This window comes from Lolium perenne, chromosome 2 (genome assembly GCF_019359855.2).
Source record: "Lolium perenne isolate Kyuss_39 chromosome 2, Kyuss_2.0, whole genome shotgun sequence".
Classification (NCBI taxonomy): Eukaryota; Viridiplantae; Streptophyta; class Magnoliopsida; order Poales; family Poaceae; genus Lolium; species Lolium perenne.
This window is the reverse complement of record NC_067245.2, coordinates 191,175,729-191,194,959: the sequence shown is the minus strand read 5'-3', so window position 1 is coordinate 191,194,959 and position 19,231 is coordinate 191,175,729. Positions and strand designations below refer to the sequence as shown.

Genomic DNA, 19,231 nt, shown 5'->3' with positions numbered 1-19,231 from the left:
TGATATCTAAACACAGATTAAGGACAATGGAGCAGGAGGATTAGCATTTCACTTGATGGCTGAACCTAAAATGACAGGCATGTCGACCACGACTAGTGCACGCAAGAGAAGGACCTGCAGCGAGCCAGTATGTGCTTAGTACATGCATCTTATCTTATCTTATCTTATCTTGTCCTTATTTCTGCTACATGCTGTTATCTGATCTCTACATTGCGTAATACATGTTTGAATAGTTAATTGTTGTAACTATGTTTGCAATATTACCAGAATGCAGTTTTAATGAAGCAGTCATCATTAGAAGATAGTCGCCAAAGCGACCCTGTGCAACATTATGATGTAAGTTTGTGCTTAGTACAAGTTCCATACATTGTCTTATTTATGGAACTTGTTATTATCTTATATCTACATTGCATAATAAATGTTTGAATAGTTCACTGTTGTAACTATGTTTGCAATATTACTAGAATGCAGTTGTAATGAAGAAGTCCTTAGTAGAAGATAGAGCGCAAAAAAGGTTCCGGGGTGAGCCTATGCAACGATATAATGTAAGTCTGTGCTTAGTACTTGTGACTATCTCATATCGACAATGCTTAATACATGTTTGCATAGTTCATCGTTTAACTTTTTTTGCATTATTACCAGAATGCAGTTGTGATGAAGCAATCTTCATCAGAAGAGAGGCCCACAAAAAGTTCAGATCTTTCTTCTGATGCATCCTCTCGTAGCCGTCAACCTAGACCATTCCTTTCATCAAACAATAAATATCTTAAGACTGTACTTTATAAAAGACATGGTATTGCTGCTTTAAGATCTGTAGCTGATATGTTGACCAAGAGTACACACGATTCAATCAAGACGATTGCCAAATGTCAACGTGTTATTAATGATGCTAATAGAAGTTCTCAATGATTCTATGTATTTTTTTTATTTGGGCACATTAATTGCCTTGTAATTTTCCTAGTTATTTTATTTGTGTATGTAATTGTGTGTATCATTGATACCAGATTTTAGGCACATGAAAATTAATGCAAGTTGACTAGTCAAACAATCAGGGCCCTACAACAGATTGTGCCGGCCCACTTACAGTAGTGTGGGACCCACTTTCATTTTGGGTCGGCCCACTTACTTATTGGGCCGGCCCGTTAATACGATAGTGGGCCCCACCTGTTTATTGGGCCGGCCCACTACCTCGTTGGGCCAGCCCAATAACGTTATGGTGGACCCCACATACTAAATGAGCCGGTCCTTTAACAGGAAGTGGGACCCACCTGTGTTTTTGGCCCGGCCCACTATCTTGTTGGGCCAGCCCACTTGCTATATGGTAGACCCCACATACTAAATGGGCCGGCCCTTTAACAGGAATGTGGGACCCACCTATGTTTTTGGCCCGGCCCACTATCTTGTTGGGCCAGCCCACTTGCTATATGGTGGACCCCACATACTAAATGGGCCGGCCCTTTAACAGGAAAGTGGGACCCACATGTGTTTTTGGCCTGGCCCACTTTTTGTTGGGCCAGCCCATTTGATCTATTGTGGACCCCACGTACTAAATGGGCCGGCCCGATAGCAAGAAAGTGGGACCCGCAGGCTAATTGGGCCGCCCAATAACTTCTTGGGCCGGCCCACTTGCTTTAAGGTGGACCCCACTTGTTAAATGACCCGGCCCGATAACAGGAAAGTGGGTCCCACATGTCTTGTGGGCCGGCCCTTTTGCCTGTTGACCGGTCAAACGAGTGCATTCGGCCCGGCCCACATGCTTAGTGGGCCGGCCCATTAAAGTTTTGACCAGTCAACCGTAGAGGTTAGGCCCGGTCCACGTAACTAATGGACCAGCCTAGCTATATAGTTGACCGGTCAAACTAAGTCAGCTGGCCCAGCCCGCAAACTTAATGGGTCGGCCCGCTTAAGACGTGGCAGGCCTCGTGTGGGCCTACCATCTACCACGGGGTTTCAGCCGGTTAACGCCGTTAACTGCCAGTTAACGGCGTCTGCCATGTGTCAGTTTGCATGACGTCAGCAGTCAACGGGCTCCCGGAAACACTTCTGCAATGGTCCGATTTTCCGTGACGGAAGGGCGACCAAGCACGACGGACCGAAAAAATCGTCGTAGGACTTTGCCTGACGCAGTTTCGACAACAAAACCCATATCGTCGGGTTAGGCCCATAGGCGATGAAAAATACCCCTTAGCGGACGATTTTGGGACGTTGTCTGTCAGAACTTTTCTTGTAGTGCTACTTATGCGACATCGAACCTTAAGCGCGTCACCCTACGGTTCGTGAACTATGCAGACATGGTCGAGACTCCTCTCCGAGCAATAACCAATAGCGGGATCTGGAGATCCATAATGGCTCCCACATATTCAACGATGACTTAGTGATCGATTGAACCATTTACATACGATGCCGATTCCCTTTGTCACACGATATTTTACTTGTCCGAGGTTCGATCATCAGTATCTCTATACCTTGTTCAACCTCGTTACCGACAAGTACTCTTTACTCGTACCGTGGTATGTCATCTCTTATGATCTAATCATATGCTTGTAAGCTAATCAGACGACATTCCACCGAGAGGGCCCAAAGTATATCTATCCATCATCAGGATGGACAAATTCCACTATTGATCCATATGCCCCAACTCACACTTTCTGAATACTTAATCCCATCTTTATAACCACCCATTTACGCAATGGCATTTGATGTAATCAAAGTACCCTTCCGGTGTAAGTGATTTACATGATCTCATGGTCGAAGGACTTAGGCAACTATGTATCAAAAGCTTATAGCAAATTGAACTTTAATGACTTGATCTCATGCTACGCTTATTTGGGTGTATGTCCATTATATCATTCACCCAATGACATAACCTTGTTATTAACAACGTCCAATCTTCATGATCACGAAACCATGATCATCTATTAATCAACAAGCTAGTTATACAAGAGGCTTACTAGGGACTCCTTGTTGTTTACATAACACACATGTATCAATGTTTCGGTTAATACAATTATAGCATGGGATGTAAACATTTATCATGAACACTAAGATATAACAATAACTAATTTATTATTGCCTCTTGGGCATATCTCCAACAAGTCGCTGCTTAGATCTGAATCTGCATACGACCCGAAGGACATGTTGCCGAAGATATCGGCGAGTTTTCCGCTTGAAGCGGGTTTCGTGAAGCTTGGCGGCGAGATCTCTTCGTCGCCTGTCTCGAACGATGATGGCGATCCCGAGAAATCAGAATCGACCGCTGACGGACCCGAAGAAGTCGGTACCGCGAGACGATGCGATCCTTCTTTCCCGACGCGGAAGTGGAAACTCCTGAACGTCATCTCCATTGGCTCCTCCAAGTACGCATATGCATCCACACGGGCGGGAGGGTGAGGTATAAAATCAACGAGACCAGTTTTGATCTGTTTACCTCCATCCATCACGTTGCTCGCTACCGATGAAGTTGATGATGTTGTCGAAGATGTTGACGGTGCCATCGAGATCAGATCCTTGTCGCCTCCAATTCCCACAGACGGCGCCAATTGACAAGGTATTAACTTGTCAATGCCTACAAGTTGTAGACTTGGGTTTCGCGGAAGTAGAGGGCAAGTAGATCTCGAAGGTTTCAGCCGAAAAGGTGCTCGACTGCTAAAAACTAGGGTTGAGTTGACAATGATATTGATCCTTTCTTTGTCCCTCGACTCCCCCCTTATATAGGAGGCGGAGCCGAGGGTTTCGTATTACACAAGTTTACAAAATGCCGGGAGACTCTTTGAGTTCGTTCCGTGAAGTTACAAGTCTCTTGTATGCCTAATCTATCTCTATTTACCATAGTCGATGCCTTAATGGGCTTTCGGGCTTCATGAACTTCGGGTTATGGGCCTTCAGTAAACTCCGGGTACCTTCTTTGGCAGGCCTATCCGGGATGCCTATGTCACCCCCAGCTACAAAGATTGGCGTCGCTAATGCCTGCGAAGGCGGATCTCATCCAGGTTCGGACTCCTGACGATGTTGGCCTCACGGTGGGCCCTAACTGCTGTTCCGTGATCGACGGTGCTCCGGTGAGGGGAGCCTCACAAGGGGGGAGGGGGCCATAGGGCGAGGAGTCATCGGGTCAGGGACACACGAGTTACGTAGCTTCAGAAACCTCACGACGGTGGCGAGGCCCTACTGCTACTTGTCAGGAATTATCAGGCAACAAGTGCGAGATTAAAATGAGTTGAGTTGTTCCTTTCAAGGGCTCTCAGTATCAGGTTTATAAAGACTCCGGATCTAGGGTTACAATGGTAGAGATCCTACTAGAAATGACTAAGCCTAGACTACGCTAAGTATTCCTTGTCGTATATGTCACGAATTCGACCGACCTTCATCATGGACTGAATCCGATATCTTGTCTCCAAGCCGGATTCCACCATATCCGTTCTCCAGCAACTAGATCGCTCGGTTGGGCCATAGGCCTCACCACCATCCGTGGGCTACCCGAGCTTGCCGGAATCAAGGCCCTAGTATGGTATACCTATTTTGTATATCCACAACAGCAGGCTCGCTAGAAACATACGACCCACCTAGCCTAGATGGGCCCAATCTAGGCCCAGATCTGGCTGAACGAGCGCCGCCCTAGCAACCCCCGGTTCCGTCTGCGCCGCCGCGCTTCCTCCCACCCGATACGTGGGTCTCACGCCGCCGCACCGAATTGCCGTCGGTCGAGGTACACCGTCGCCATCACGAGGCACTCACGCCCCCCCTCCGCGCCACGGGTAGAGATAGTCCCGACACTGCAAGGGCAACACCCAGTGGTGCACGCCGATGACGGGGGCAGGGAAGAGAAGGGGAGTGAGGCTAAAGGAAGGGGGCAAGTTTTAGCCTTTTCGGATTTGCCCGTTGCGAGCAGAAAGGGTCACACTCAACTCTCGGTTCATAACTGAACCTGGAGTTTATAACTTTATATGCAAGAGGGATATTGGATTGATATATGCAAGACCGTGGAGGGAGATGGTATATTAATGAGGTAATTGCACCACACATGGAGAATAAGTAAGTGCAACCCCCTTTGCCATATGCGAGAGCGCTCCACGTGTTAAGATGCAGTTGGCTGGCTGATGAGGAAGAAAAAAGACTGCGAAAAGAAAAGGCAGCCCTGACCAAGCCGTATAAACCCTACCGACACTCTCTCCCGTCATGCCGCCGCCTCTTGCGTTCCCCATCCCCTCGCCGGCGCACCTTCCCCCTCACCGGCCTTGGCGCCTCTCTTCCGTGCCCCTTGGCACCAGGCACGGGTACATCACCTTCTCCGCCGCCCTCTCCTCCACTAGCCTCCGCATCGGCCGAGGCACGGCAGAATGATGGCTGCAGCCTTGACAAGCCATGGTTTTCCCTTTATCCGATGCCGCATTGACGAATTGAAGAGGAGGAGACAGTACGGCGGCAAGATGGTCCGACGATTCGTGCGGCCCTCCTTCTTCTCGCACGCCCCTCTCCTGGCCTCTCCAGAGAAGAGGAGGATATCTCAGAGGTGCGCCTTCTTCCTCTCCCCTTCTCTCCATTTGATTCCGTCGCCCACCACAAGAAGATTGGCTCATTGTTGTGAATGTGTTCTGCATTAGACATGTTTGTGGATATGTCGGTTTGCACTCCGTTGATTGTGGTGATCGTCGGCTATCGGCGCTGCAACCGTGTGTTCTCAGACGAGGCCCCCCTGCCTGCATTGGTTGTCAAAAAGAGCATCCATGCTGCCATGGTGGTCGCCACAAGCAGGCATCAAGACAGGTGAGGCGTGCCCTGTACAGAGGCGACCCTGAAAACTTCAGTTTACTTTGTTCTACTTGCATCTGAGAATTATTGGACACTTGTTTGTTGTTGACACTCAATTTTCTCAGTAATATTACAGGAGTATCCGGAAAAAAAACAATAGAATTGAGTTGATGGCAATGTTGCGCGTATTTGTTTTTTTTTTTTTTTTGAAATGAGGCAAAAGACTTGCCATTTTCATTAATAAAAAAGAAGTACAGAATTTGGCCAGTTTATTAGCGGGAAACCGGCCGAAAACCGAAACAAGTGCCCCGACGACCGTCATGGAGCACGGCCGCCGCGGGGGCACAGAGCCACCCTTGAAACCCACACAAGATACACAGACCACCGAAGCGAGAAGTCGTCGCGGTTGACCTTCAACATCATCGTCATCACTTTTCAGCGACTCCGACTTCACCGAAGAACCAACCACCAAGACCTCGCCGAAGCGGCACCGTGAAGCTCAAGCCGGCCACCGCCAAACAAGCGACTCCTCGTGAAGCAACCAGCAGCTCCGACTCTGATGACGAGCTCTGAAGAGGATAAGCGCAAGACATGCGCCGAGGAAGATCACCGCCAGAGGGCCACCCTGCAGGTCATCGTACGCTGCTCAAATGAAGAAACTCGACAAACCATAGCAGCTCCGACTCCACCGCAGGCGAAGCACAAGACGAAGAAGCTCGGACGCTCGCCGAAGCCAAGGTCTTGACGCTACCAGACCATCGCTCACCACCGCCATCGTTGCCACACAAGCCACCACACGGACCTCACACATCGCCGGCCACCCGCCGCGATGCCACTCAGGAAAGCACGTTGGGGAACAAAGTCTTCAAGACGACGCCCCCAAGAGGGAAGCAACGTGGATCGACGCCGTCGTTCGGCCCTGCCACGGCCTAGGCTTTCACCCGAAAAACTATGCCCCGGGAGCGGTGGAGGTCGAAGGCTCCATGAAGGCCCCCAAGAGGATAGCGACATCCGCAGCTGCCGCGCCATCAGCTTTCGCTCGGAGTAGCCGAACCTCCGCACTCCCATGTTGCCGAGACAACGCCGCCGGCCTGCGAACCACTGGCACAAGCACTTCCCACGCGGCGACGACGCCACACCACGAAGGACCACCAACCTCACCGCCGGCAGGAGCCGAAGCCACCGCGACGAGCAACCGGCAGCAACCGGCCGACCACCACCCGCAGAGGAAGAAGCAGGGGAGAGGGGCCGCCACCCCGCCCACCCTCGCCGGACAGCAGCTGTGAGCCGCCGCCGACGCCGCCACATCTGGGAGGAGCCGGAGCTCCACCCGCCGCCGCGCTGCTTCGGACCACCGGGGGTGCGGATGGGGTCGCCGGGGGTCGCCGAGCCAGGTCGCCGGGGGTCGCCGAGCCAGGCCGCCGCCACGCCGGCCGCAGGCCGAGCCAGCGACCCGGAGCAAGCCCGAGCAGGCCCGCAGGTGCCCATCTGGGCCCTTGCGTGCGCCGCCAAGCCCCGCCGCGCCCCGCAGCACCCCGCCGCTCCCGACCTCGACCTGGCCGCGCACCACCACGGCCGCCCGCAGCCCCGCCGGCGCCCGGCCCGCCGGCCCATCGCGCCCGCCGCACATCGCCGCGCCCGTGCGAGCTCCTTCTCGCCAGTGGACGCGGGAGGGGGGAGAATGCCCCGCCGCCACCTTCCTCGGGGGCACGCGCGGCTTTGCCGGCCCCCCCTCCGGCGGCGGCGAAGCAAGGGAGAGGGGTGGAGGGGCTAGAGGTGGCGGCAGCAAGGGTTCCCCCCTTGTCGCCAGAGGAGGGCGACGCTCGAGGGGCTAGAGGTGGCGGCGGCAAGGGTTCCCCCCTTGTCGCCAGAGGAGGGCGACGCGGGAGGAGGGCGACGCGTATTTGGAGCAGTTATCAATGTCATACAGATGTATCCTTGGAGTTGATCTGATATTTTTCTGTTTGAAATGGCAACACATTGCATCGGTTTGATAAGCTGATTGCACACTGCATTATTTTCCCTTTTTGAGATTACATAGTATTCTCCTTCAGATTACTCATAAGTATTCTTCTGCGATAAAAACTTCATTCTATTAAATGGAATGCTGGTGCTGTAAGTCCCTCCCAGTGCTCTGCCTACTGGTTAGCAGCTGCAGCTTCCTTGGAAAATAGGCCTCACTGTTAGAATCGCTGGAAAAATTATAGCAATATTATGTGATCAACAAGATCATGGTAGGCCTTTTCAAAGCATGATATTTTTAATGAAAGCAACGAGGAGTAAACTTTATCTTGTTCAATGGCTTAATTAACAAAGGGCACAGATTGGTTTGTTTTCTCTTTTGTTGGCATTTTTTATTCTTGCTCCGCTGATGTTCAGTTACTGCTGGTGGAGCAAGGAGGAACAATCAACATATTTAGCATTTATTTTGCTAAAACTGTAGGTTATTGTGAGCTGTAGGAATAACGGAAAGTCGGCAGCATCATGCTCGACCTGTGATCCGCCTCGGAGCGCGACGCATCCTCCCACTCGGCGCCCTAAGCTAGCTACTTCCTCCCCAAGCAGTGTCGACCTACAACATCATGTGAGTGTCCCACTCTATTTTTCCGGTTTGTATGTTTCGTTTGGCAATAGTACAGTATTTGTTGGAATGATATGCCAAATTTGTGAGTGTCCCACTCTGGAACAATCCTTGTTATTCAGTTTGTGCAAGGTAACTCGGCCATATTCCATATGTGTGCAAGGCGATTTTCATGGTTTACTAGGATGCAAAGCTATTTCCCCTATTGGCAGGTCTCTTTCCATCCCATTTCTTTTCGTTTAAAAATTTCTCTCTTTACACTGCTGATATTTAGGTGCATGTCTGATGCCAATAGGAGAAATTTCTCACATAGTTTATATGATTTATTCTACTGGATAATTATTTGCAGGGGCTCCCAACAAATCTATTGTAGTGTCATATGTGGGCGAAGTGCTTTTCAGGGTTTACTAGGATGCAGAGCTATTTCCCCTATTGGCAGGTATCTTTTCATCCCAATTTCTGTCATGAAAATCCCAATGATATTAAAAATGACCTAGGACAAGTAGCTTGCAAATTGAAGAACTGTATAAACAATCATATTTATTACATATTAAACTCCCAAAATAATATAGGAGTAGTAGATACCATGGAGAGATGATCCTACTTACCAGAAAATTACTTTGGACGGAGGGGAGGTGAAATAGCACATGTACCATCCAGCTCCTATATTTATAGGAGTAACTAATGTTCTTATGTGCCGAATTTTGGGTCCAACCTAGAGCTATAACAATGCTAGGTTCTGGCTCAATTAACCTTCAGCGGAAATTACTGACTTATTTGCTTTGAGTTGGCATAGAGTTTGTTTAGGCATTGTTTCTGATTGGCCCCGTGCTGCAGACTGAGCTTTCTGCACTTTGTGTTGAACTAAAATTCAGAGAGAGATGAGACTACAAATGTATGTATACAGTTCTCCTTTGCAATATTCTTTAGCACTAAGTCTGACAGTATATACTTACCTTGTTCACCGTTACAATCAATTAGAAGAAGCGTCGATATTGCAACAATATAGCAGACAAATCAGTGTATCTCGTTTATTCCTTGTTTGTCCGCTTGCAGTTTCCGAAGTAGTTTGTTAACAGTTTTGCCATCCTGTATTCTTTGGTGAAAAATTGAAGGCTAAATTAGTACCGATGCCATGAATTTGTACCTTCATGCCATTCAAACTTAAAAACTAAATTGGCTATTCTTCAATTCTTGCAGGTCAGCAATGAAGGTTTGACTGACTTTGTTGTCTTTGTTGCGCTGAACTGAATTAAGCGTCGGTCACCTCCAGCTGTGACCCGGCCGTTCTGGCTCCAGCGTGGTGCTACCGTAATACAATGTACTGAACAGTTTACTACTCTTTGTCAGTATAAGTGCTCAACTCTTCAAAGTGTGTCCAAGTAGTACTATTGAGCAATTGCGTTTCCACGTGCTAAGTTAAACATAAATACAAGCTGACTATTTGTCATTAGGCATTGGATTGGATCGCAAAGCATCGGTGAGGAGGCGCCCCATGGGGCGCCCCAACCACTAGTACATAAAATTGTCATCCATGTGCAAATTCATACAACTTCTTGCAACTTGTGATGCAGCAGTACAAATACTTGTCATTCCGGTGCAAAAACATACAAAACCAATCAAAACCTGACACTTGTCCGCCATGCTGGCTCTAGACCATCTCAAAGTCTTTAACAGAACCCCCTTAAGTTCCACACAAATTGCATCGAAGTCCTATTCGCCCAGGCTCTGGATATTTATGTGAAGCCCCCATTCTCTTTTGATTTCTTGGCGCTGTACCTAGCTGAACTATGGCTGGCCTACCTTGCGCTGCGTCGTGATGGGAAGTTGACTTATTTCCACGACCGTTTCATTTGAAGTTTCACACATACACTGAGATGCCCTAAACGCTTTCACTGTTATAATTATATCTCTTCCTATCCCATGGCTGAGGGCATCTCTAATCGTGGCGGCGCCAACTGTTTGCTACCACGTGGACCGAAAATGCGTCTGTACACTATTCGAGCGGCCCGACACATAGTGTTCAACCCGTCCGCCGAGACGCAAACGCCGCTCAAATATGCGGCATGTTTGCGTCTGCGCGGAGGCTGCGTGGATAGCGCGGTCATCCGCACGCTTCTCGCGCAGGCCCACCTGGCAGCGGCATAGATGCTTCGTCTTTAGCGTGGTATAACTTACGAGTGGCAAGCTGCAACTTTTTCAGGTCCGGGTTGATGGCGCGCCTCGCCTTCCGCGCGCGTGCGCTGGTGGGCATTGTCGCAGTGGCAGGCGCCGTATCCACCCGACCGACGACCACGAGGCTAGCGGCTCACGGTCTGGCAAGAAGTCGCGGGTCGGGCGGTACGAGCGCGCCGCCTCTGGGAGGAAAACCGGCCGGTGCCATGGCCGGATGCTAGCTTGCCTAGAGGAGGCTGGTACCTCAACTCCAGGCGCATGTCGGTCCCTTCCGTGCTACTCGAGGGCCGAGAGCGCCGTGACGACGTGCACCGCCATTGAGCCATCTTGTCGGCAGATCTCCGAGAAGATTCGGCGTACGCGTTCAACTCCTACAACTGGATCTCGTTCGGGACGTGGGAGTTTGACGCGCGCCGCCGAGCGGGATACCTCGGCGACCTCGACTACTTTGACCGCGAGATCGCCGCGGAAGAAGACGCTAACAACAACGACGACGCTGCCGCCAAAGCCGAGTGTGAGACCTCGGCGGATGGCCATGTCCAAGGCGGAGACAATGACCACGACGACGGCGGGCCGGCGTGGGATCCAGAGATCCAGCCGCTAGACATTAGCGAGGAGGAGGCCATTGCCATCGCACTGGCCAATATCGAGCTCGCTATGTGGGACGTGCTCGTCATCCAGCTTCGCGAGTCGGCGCTCGCATAGCTAAGGCCGGCGACTCCTCCGGCCACGCCAACGTGTTCCAATGACCGCGCCAACTCCTGCTCCTTCAACGGTCTGGGATCCTGGACACCTTCACCACAGCCTCCTGCGCTGCCGACGGCCTCTCCGCAGTTGCCGCAGGCTCCCATTCCTCCTCCATCGCCGGCGTACTAGCTTTCGGCGGACGCCGGAGTTCATCGACCTCGTCAGCGACGACGAGCAGTAGCCCATAGCTAGGTTTTAGCAGGCTTTGCTGGCCATTTTTAAGTCTTTTTATGTATTTTTATTTATGTAAATTATGGGTCAATCAATGGGAAAAAAGTTATGCGTCGGCCCGCTGATGACACCCCTAGATGCAAATGGACGCACGATCGATTTTGACCATTTGACCCAACTCAAATGGATGTTTCGCGTCCATTTTTACGTCTGAAATGTTGTCGCTCCGCTGGAGATGCCCGAGTCTATTGCATTGGTAAAAAATGGTGATTCAATACAGCGTGTGGCAGGTCCACTTTGGTTTGAGATTAAAAGGAATATCAAAGCGCATCTCAAAATAAAAGAATCTCTTGTTCAAAAAAAAATCTCTGGTGATACGTACGTCCCAGTAGGATTTGGCTTCGTCTCGACGTGTCTTTCGTGCAGTGATCACTCAACTGATTGCACTAACCTATGTTGGAGTCCACGTGCGAGGAGTCGAGAAGCAGCTACAGGAACACGCTCGCGGCGGACGCGACAGGTAGCTGCTCAAGCCCGGCGCGGAGGGCAGCGAGCGCAGCGGACTCTGCACCACGGAAGGCGGCGACCTTGTTCCCGCGATGGGCGAGAGGGGCGCGCATGCGCACGGCGGCGGCAATGCCCTTGAGGTGTGCGCCGTGGCTGACGAATAAAAATCCCGAAGACGTTCCCGCATCCTACCGCATCTCCACGCCTACTCGCGCCGCCTGCCCGTCGCGATGAGAGGAAACTGAGGAATCGATTCTAACTTAGAGGAAAGACCGCATTGTGAATTGAATCAAACGTAGGGGGTTTCTGCTAAAGATTTTGTGTGGGAAAGAGCCAGCGTGGCTGATAAGTGTCGGGTTTTGAATTTTTGATTGGTGTTGTATGTATTTGCACCTAAATGACAACTATTTGTACCACTGCATCACAAGTTGCAAGAAGTTGTATGAATCTGCACATGAATGACAACTTTTTGTATGTCACATGCAATTACCTCTATATTAATTATGCCGTGCGCGCGTGTGACTCCATTCCCTTGACAGTTTACTTTTTGAGAATTATTGCCCTTATTAATTTCGGATCCTACATTCACGAACGAACGCGGATTTACGCACGAAAAGGAAACTCAATGGGTATGTAGTATGTTTGGATGGGGCGGCGGCGTAGGCGTAGGTTTCGCCGCCGACACCTGCAATTTATGTGCAAGCAGTATATTGGATTGATACTGTACAACTGTATACGGAGTCACGGAGATGGTATATTATGCCGTGCGCGTGTGTGACTCCATTGCCCTTGACGTTTTTTTTAGAATTATTTATTGACCTTATTATCAGATCCTTTTTTTTTTTTTTTTTGAGAATTTATCAGATCCTACTTTCACGTACGAACGCAGGGTTTACGCACGAAAAAGAAACTCAATGTGGGGCGGCGGCGTAGGCGTAGGTTTCGCTCGCCGCCACTGCCACCGCCTCCTTGTTCCGCCATGTCCAATCCGTGGGAGGAAGGCCACCCTTCGGCCCGTGGCAGGTACGCCGAGCATCATCACCATCCATCAGCCGTCGCAAGTCGCAACCCTTTTCCGCCCCCCTCTTGGCTGATCCATTGCGTTGGTGCAGGTCTTCCTCTTCTCCCCACGGCGCTGATCCATTGCGTTGGTGCATGCCTTCCTCTTCTCCCTGGAGCGACATGGCTGCGATCGGGAGACACACCGAAGACCTCCTCCCGTGTGTGTCCACCAAATCGCTCTGCCTCTTCAAGTGCGCCACCAAGCACTGGCTCGGCCTCATCGACCACCCCGACCACCGCAGGAAGTAAGCTTCCCCAGTCCTTGGCCGGCTTCTTCTACAGCAGCGAAAGCGAGGAGCGCTTCCCGAGATCAGCTCTCCACTTCTTCAATGTCTCCGGGGAAGGCCGCCCTTTCATATACCCCTCCTTCTCCTTCCTGCCCGATCGCCGGCGCCTCCACCTCCTCGACTGCTGCAACGGCCTCATCCTCTGCCGCTGGTACGACATCTCCACCACCCGAGACGACGAGTTCAGTTATGTCGTGTGCAATCCCGCCACGGAGGAGTGGGTGGCGTTGCCGGACCGCCGCCAGTCAGGTGAAGTGGGCACGGCACGCCTGGGCTTCGATCCAGCCTCGTCTCCCCACTTTCACGTGTTCGTGTTTTTGATGGATGCACGGGGCTACATCAGCGGAGTTGATCTCTACTCGTCTGAGACCGGTAGATGGGTTTACAAGGAGAAGGGATGGGACGAAGATGTTACGTTGGCCGAACCTCAGTCAGCAACCGTCTTTCTTGACAGTTATATGCATCTCTGCACTGCCTGCGGTCGTATATCTGCTGTGGACACCAAGGGAGAAACATGGTCGAGCTTTCACACGCCTTGTGCTCCCTTTTTTGGTCTTATTCAGCAGTCACAGGGGCGCTTTCTTTATGCTACTTTTAACTATGGACAATATAATGATGATGACTATATTCCTCAAAAAAATAATGATGATGACTATGAAGAATGGCAGCTGAAAGTTTACGCTCTTGAGGACTGTGCCAACAAACAATGGATATTGAAGCATAGAGTTGGACTTCTAAACTTGGAAGCATTTGGAGGGGCCCTTCAGGGGGCATTTGATTGGGTTGCGATTCATCCTGAGAGAGACTCCATGTTCTACATCCAGGGGACATATGGTGATAATATGTTAATGTATTATAGTATGGATGGTAAACCGGCGACTGAGGTCCGCGCACTTGGAGAAGCGGCCCAGCCACCATATCTGCCATATGTGCCGTTGTACACAAAGTTAGAATCTTTGCGCAAGTGGCATCAAGATGGGACCGAGACCGCTGATGACTCTATGTAAGGTGGATCTTCGATGGGAGTCAATCTTCAGTATGTTGAATTTGGTTTCTCGACTTCTCTTACACGAGTGCTCTGTTGTGCGCAATGACCATTTATATTTAGTAAAGAAAAATCATGGTGAATATCATATATAGCTCAAACTTCTTTCTGAAGTTTGGAGTTCGGTATAGTATAAGCATCTTTACTTCCAATTGTCAAATCATTTCGAGAACATCATTTAATTGTGCTTAGAAATCATAATGTTCAATCTTCCTGAGATGAGCGCACTTCCCATTGTGGTCTTACTTATAGTCAGAATTCAGAAGCTACTAGTAATGTAGCAGCCGGTTAACATTTTCACCGGCACTCCACTCGTCCAATATTACTACACAGTGCGTCTTCTGATTTATGCTATTCTACATTGCTAGAATAACAAGTGACTATTGTGTGTACCATATAATCTTCTGATTCTGATGTAGGAGTACCATATAATCTCTAGAATAAACACACATCTCTACCACCACAACCTAGATGAATATTGTGTGTTGCTATATATGTAGAATAAACACACATCTGTAGATTTACTGCTTACGACATCGGAGGAAGTTTCCTCCCCCTTTTTTTCTTGTTGTACACGACGATGATGCGGTTCCCCATGTCATCTCTTCATGAGCAAGGAGGTGGTTAGATTATTGACAATTGATTCCTAACACCTAAGGGGCAATATTGTCAGTAAATTCAAATATAAAGCTGAAGTTTTCCTTTATCCCATAGAGCATAACATATACAGGTAGATGATAGTGAAGTTTAACATCAAGAGAGCAGAGCAAAGCATGTTGCAGATCATTTGCTTTACTCTTGTGCCTATTTTCATGTACTGACTACACATAATGGTTTACTTTTAGCTTGTGCATGTACCATAATTAATTAAGATTGTGTCATAAGTAATTCGTTGTTGCTAATATGGACCTCATCGTTGGCATCCGTTGGAAAAAATATCTTTTTAATTCACTCTCATTTTTAGTCAAGTCGAATTTCCCCCAAAAAATATGAAAAATATACCTTTTATAGAGGTGAATACATGTGTCTACATCTTCATAACATGAAAGTAAGCTTACTGATTACCCAATTAACCAATCAACAGTCGTCGTGCAGACGTAACTATGTGGCCAAGTCAGTTACATAAGCAAATTGTAACCGTTTTCTTTTTGTAGTAATGAAATATAAATTAGGTGTACAAACACCGGTCTTATGGAAGCGGCCCATTCTTTTAGTTTCAGGGTAGCATCTTCAGAAGTGAGGCCTTCTTGATCGCACATTACTCTTATTATGGTGGTTCATACCACGGTGTTGAAAAAAAAGTTATGATTTGCTCTTTGCTAACGATCTTAGTTACTCTCTGACTGCAATATCCTTATGTGATCAAGGGGAAAATGCAAGCTGAAACATATTATGTTTTTGTTTTTGTTTTGTACACATGCAAGCGTTGAGCATCCGCTTGCAACTGTTGTTGTAGAATATGTATTTCATTTCCATTTCTTTGGAAAGCTCCTTCCTCAAAGGATAACATTGATGAAAGAAAGTTAGAGCATCTCTAGCGGAGCCTGAACTCCGCGGAACCGAAAACTACGAGTTCGGTCCCGAACTCGAGGAGAAAGTTCGATTTTGTCACGGCGCAGAATAGAACCCGTACTCTGAACCGAAAACGCGGAAATCGAACAACGCGGGAAAATGAATTTTGCGATTCAACTTGATTTGATCCGATCAAGCTCAGTTCATCCATAATTTACAAGAATCTTAGCAAAATAGAAGCTTCCTCGACCTACATTCGCTAATAACGGACATAATTTAGACTAGATTAGTCCCTGGATGGACTATACTATGACCGGGGAGCTTAGGCGTCGCCGGCGGAGGGTTTTTGGTCGCCGGCCATTCCTAAGCGACGATGACCGCCGCCACTTCGAAGGCCGTCGCCTCGGAGGTGCTCCCGCAGGCTAGAGGCGTCCCGGCGGCGTCGTCGTCGCTGCGTGGGGGCTGCGCCGACAGCGGGGGGCGCCTCCGCTTCTCCTTCCGCAGCGTCCTTCGCGCGCGCTTGCAGGTACGCCATCATCTCCGGCCACTTCCGGCCGGCCCGCTTCCACGCGCCGTCGGAGCGCCTCCGCCTGGCGCGCTCCGGCGACGCTCGTACACTCGCCGCCCGATCGGCCACCTCCTCTACCCACGCGTCTTGCACGCGCCATTCCGGACGGAGCGGCGTCGGAGACGCCGAAATTTCTCGTCGGAGCGGAGGCAGGCGGCGGCGGGAGAGGAGCGGCGGAGGGGAGTAGGGTTTACGAACCGAAGTCCCCTCCGCGAACCCTTTTAATAGATGCCGGTCACCCGCCTGGCCGGCGCCTGCATAGCCTTGTGTGTTCCTCACTGTTGTCGGACAACCAAGTTCACCACCGTGCTGCAGATAACTGTACGTATAGTGAATTTGTGAACCCTGTAAGTCTGTAATTGCCGCAAATGGCAGATCGACTGCCGCAAATTATCTTTCTGCATTTTTTGTGCTACATAATCTGTTCACTCTAGGTTTGAAATTGGGATGGCTGGGGTTTTAAAGCTTTCCATCTGTCTCCCCGCCACGGTACAATTAATTATAAGCACAGAAGGGCAAGCTCGCGACTGAACCTGCAATTTATTTGCAATCAGTATATTGGATTGATACTGTACAACTATAGACGGATCGAGTCACAGAGATGGTATATTATGCCGTGCGCGTGTGTGACTCCATTGCCCTTGACGGTTTGTTTTTTTAGAGTTATTTATTGACCTTATTATCAGATCCCACGCTCACGTACGAACGAGGGTTTACGCACGATGTGGGGCGGCGGCCTAGGCGTAGGTTTCGCTCGCCGCCATTGCCACCGCCTCCTTGTTCCGCCATGTCCAATCCGTGGGAGGAAGGCCGCCCTTCGGGTCCTGCCAGGTACGCCGACCATCATCACCATCCATCAGCCGTCGCAACCCTTTTCCGCTCCCTTCTTCGCTGATCCATTGCGTTGGTGCAGGTCTTCCTCTTCTCGCCGCAGCGCTCATCCATTACGCTGCTGCACGCCTTCCTCTTCTCCCGGCAGCGACATGGCGGCGATCAAGAGGCTCACCGACGACCTCCTCCTCGAGACCCTCTCCCGCGTGCCCGCCAAATCGCGCCGCCTTTTCAAGTGCCCCTCCAGCCCCTCCAACCACTGGCACCGCCTCATCGATCACCACCGCGGCCACCGCTGGGACTAAGCTCTCCGAGCCCTTGGCCGGCTTTTTCTACAACACCGAAAGCGAGGAGCGCTTCCCGAGATCAGCTCTCCACTTCGTCAATATCTCCGGGAGCGAGGGCGAGGACCCTTTCATCTACCCCTCCTTCGCCTTCCTGCCCGACCGCCGGCGCCTCCATCTCCTCGACTGCTGCAACGGCCTCATCCTCTGCCAATGGTACGACATCTCCACCACCCGAGACGACGAGTTCAGATACGTCGTGTGCAATCCCGCCACGGAGGAGTGGGTGGCGTTGCCAGACCGCGGCCAGGCCGGCGACGGCGAGGTGGGCACGGCGTGTTTAGGTTTCGATCCGGCCGCGTCTCCCCACTTTCATGTGTTTGTGTTCTTGCTGGACGAATCCGGCTTCATCAGCGGAGTCGATGTGTACTCGTCTGAGACCCGTCAATGGATTCACAAGGAGAAGAGATGGGACGTAAATGTTAGGCTCGCCGATCCTCAGCTAGCGACTGTCTTTCTTGATGGTTATCTGTATCTTCGCACCATCTGCGGTGACGAGCGCCCTCGTATATCTGCCGTGGACACGAAGGGAGAAACGTGGTCCAACTTTGATACGCCTTGTGGCCTGTGGCGTTGTGATGTGTTTCTTGGTCTTATTCAGCAGTCGCAGGGGCGCTTACATTATGCTTGTTTTAACAATGGAGAAGATGACGAAGAAGAAACTCAACTGCAAGTTTACAGTCTGGAGGATCATGCCAAAAAAGAATGGATACTGAAGCATAGACTTGACGTTTCGGATACAGACGCGTTTGGATCAGGGCCCTTTGAGGGGGAATTTGATTGGATTGCCATGCATCCTGAAGGTAACCTGATGTTCTTCGTTGAGGGCTCGGATAATATGTTAACGTGTTATAGTATGGATGACGAGGAATCCACCGAGCTCCGTGAACTTCGAGAGGCCCAGCCACCATATCTGCCATATGTGCCCTTGTACTCAGAGTTAGAATCTTTGCGCATGTGATGTCAAGATGAGATCGACTTTATGTGAGGTGGATCTTCGATAGGAGCCAGTCTTTGGTGTGTTTGCTTGAACTTGGTTCTCAGCTTTTCTAATTGGAGCGCCCTAATGTCACTATGTCAGCATGCTTTTAAGTTTGGTGCAATGATGGATCTGTATGGATCATGGAGAGAAGCTTTGGGTTGGCTTATCTTAGACTAGTTATTCAAATTTACACTAGACGTTTTTCTTGTCTGTTTGGCTCAAGGTACAATGAACATTTAGTAAAGAAATAAACGATGCATGATGAAAATATCATGTAGTTCAAATTATATCTTAAGTTTTTGCAGTTTGGGAAAGTATAAACATATTACTTCTGATGGTAAAAACATTTCGACTGAATGCGATGTCACTTCCTTCCTGACAAGTTTTTAATGGGAAATGTTGCTAGCAAAACATCATCTCTAGTTGTGCTTAGACATAATAATATCCAATCTTTCTGCGGTGGAGTGGACTTCCCATGATGGTCTTACTTCTAGTCGGAAGCTACAGGTAATGTAACGGCGACATTAAGTGCTCATTTGATTCAAATTATGTAGGAATAAGAAAAGGGAGTGCCTAGGTAACAGTTGACTGAGATTTTAGTGTGACTCAGTCGACGCCCTAGCATCATGAGGCCACTTGACAATTGACATACATGCACAGACGGAGCATGC

General features: G+C 49.8%; 2 protein-coding genes across 5 annotated transcripts; both read left to right on the top strand.

The window, feature by feature from the left end:
• Window positions 1-5,133: 5,133 nt before the first annotated feature.
• Window positions 5,134-9,782, top strand: LOC127324193 (uncharacterized). 4 transcript variants are annotated; one of them, XR_007866131.2, is made up of 6 exons: window positions 5,134-5,509; window positions 5,601-5,763; window positions 8,192-8,332; window positions 8,452-8,541; window positions 8,679-9,224; window positions 9,530-9,782. XR_007866131.2 is itself a non-coding variant. In XM_051352189.2 (6 exons), the coding sequence occupies exons 1-6, from the start codon at window positions 5,337-5,339 to the stop codon at window positions 9,578-9,580; spliced, it is 684 nt and encodes a 227-aa protein (XP_051208149.1). In that variant the 5' UTR covers window positions 5,140-5,336; the 3' UTR covers window positions 9,581-9,782. The 4 variants fall into 4 exon arrangements, 1 of the variants encoding a protein (XP_051208149.1); XM_051352189.2 differs by having other exon boundaries at window positions 5,140-5,509; window positions 8,703-8,768; XR_007866132.2 differs by having other exon boundaries at window positions 5,141-5,509; window positions 8,209-8,332; window positions 8,679-8,768.
• A 3,329-nt stretch (window positions 9,783-13,111) lies between these two features.
• Window positions 13,112-14,285, top strand: LOC127324197 (uncharacterized). Its single transcript, XM_051352193.1, has 2 exons — window positions 13,112-13,236; window positions 13,274-14,285. Exons 1-2 carry the CDS (start codon window positions 13,112-13,114, stop codon window positions 14,283-14,285), a joined length of 1,137 nt encoding a protein of 378 aa, XP_051208153.1.
• The last annotated feature ends 4,946 nt before the right edge of the window (window positions 14,286-19,231 follow it).

Excerpts from the sequence above, each read along its gene's own strand:
- LOC127324193 (XM_051352189.2), top strand. The coding sequence starts at position 5,337 with ATGATGGCTGCAGCCTTGACAAGCCATGGTTTTCCCTTTATCCGATGC. Across the intron at positions 5,510-5,600 it reads AAGAGGAGGATATCTCAGAG|ACATGTTTGTGGATATGTCG; the intron begins GTGCGCCTTCTT and ends GTTCTGCATTAG. Across the intron at positions 8,769-9,529 it reads GCTATTTCCCCTATTGGCAG|GTCAGCAATGAAGGTTTGAC; the intron begins GTATCTTTTCAT and ends CAATTCTTGCAG.
- LOC127324197 (XM_051352193.1), top strand. The coding sequence starts at position 13,112 with ATGGCTGCGATCGGGAGACACACCGAAGACCTCCTCCCGTGTGTGTCC. Across the intron at positions 13,237-13,273 it reads CACCCCGACCACCGCAGGAA|CAGCGAAAGCGAGGAGCGCT; the intron begins GTAAGCTTCCCC and ends CTTCTTCTACAG.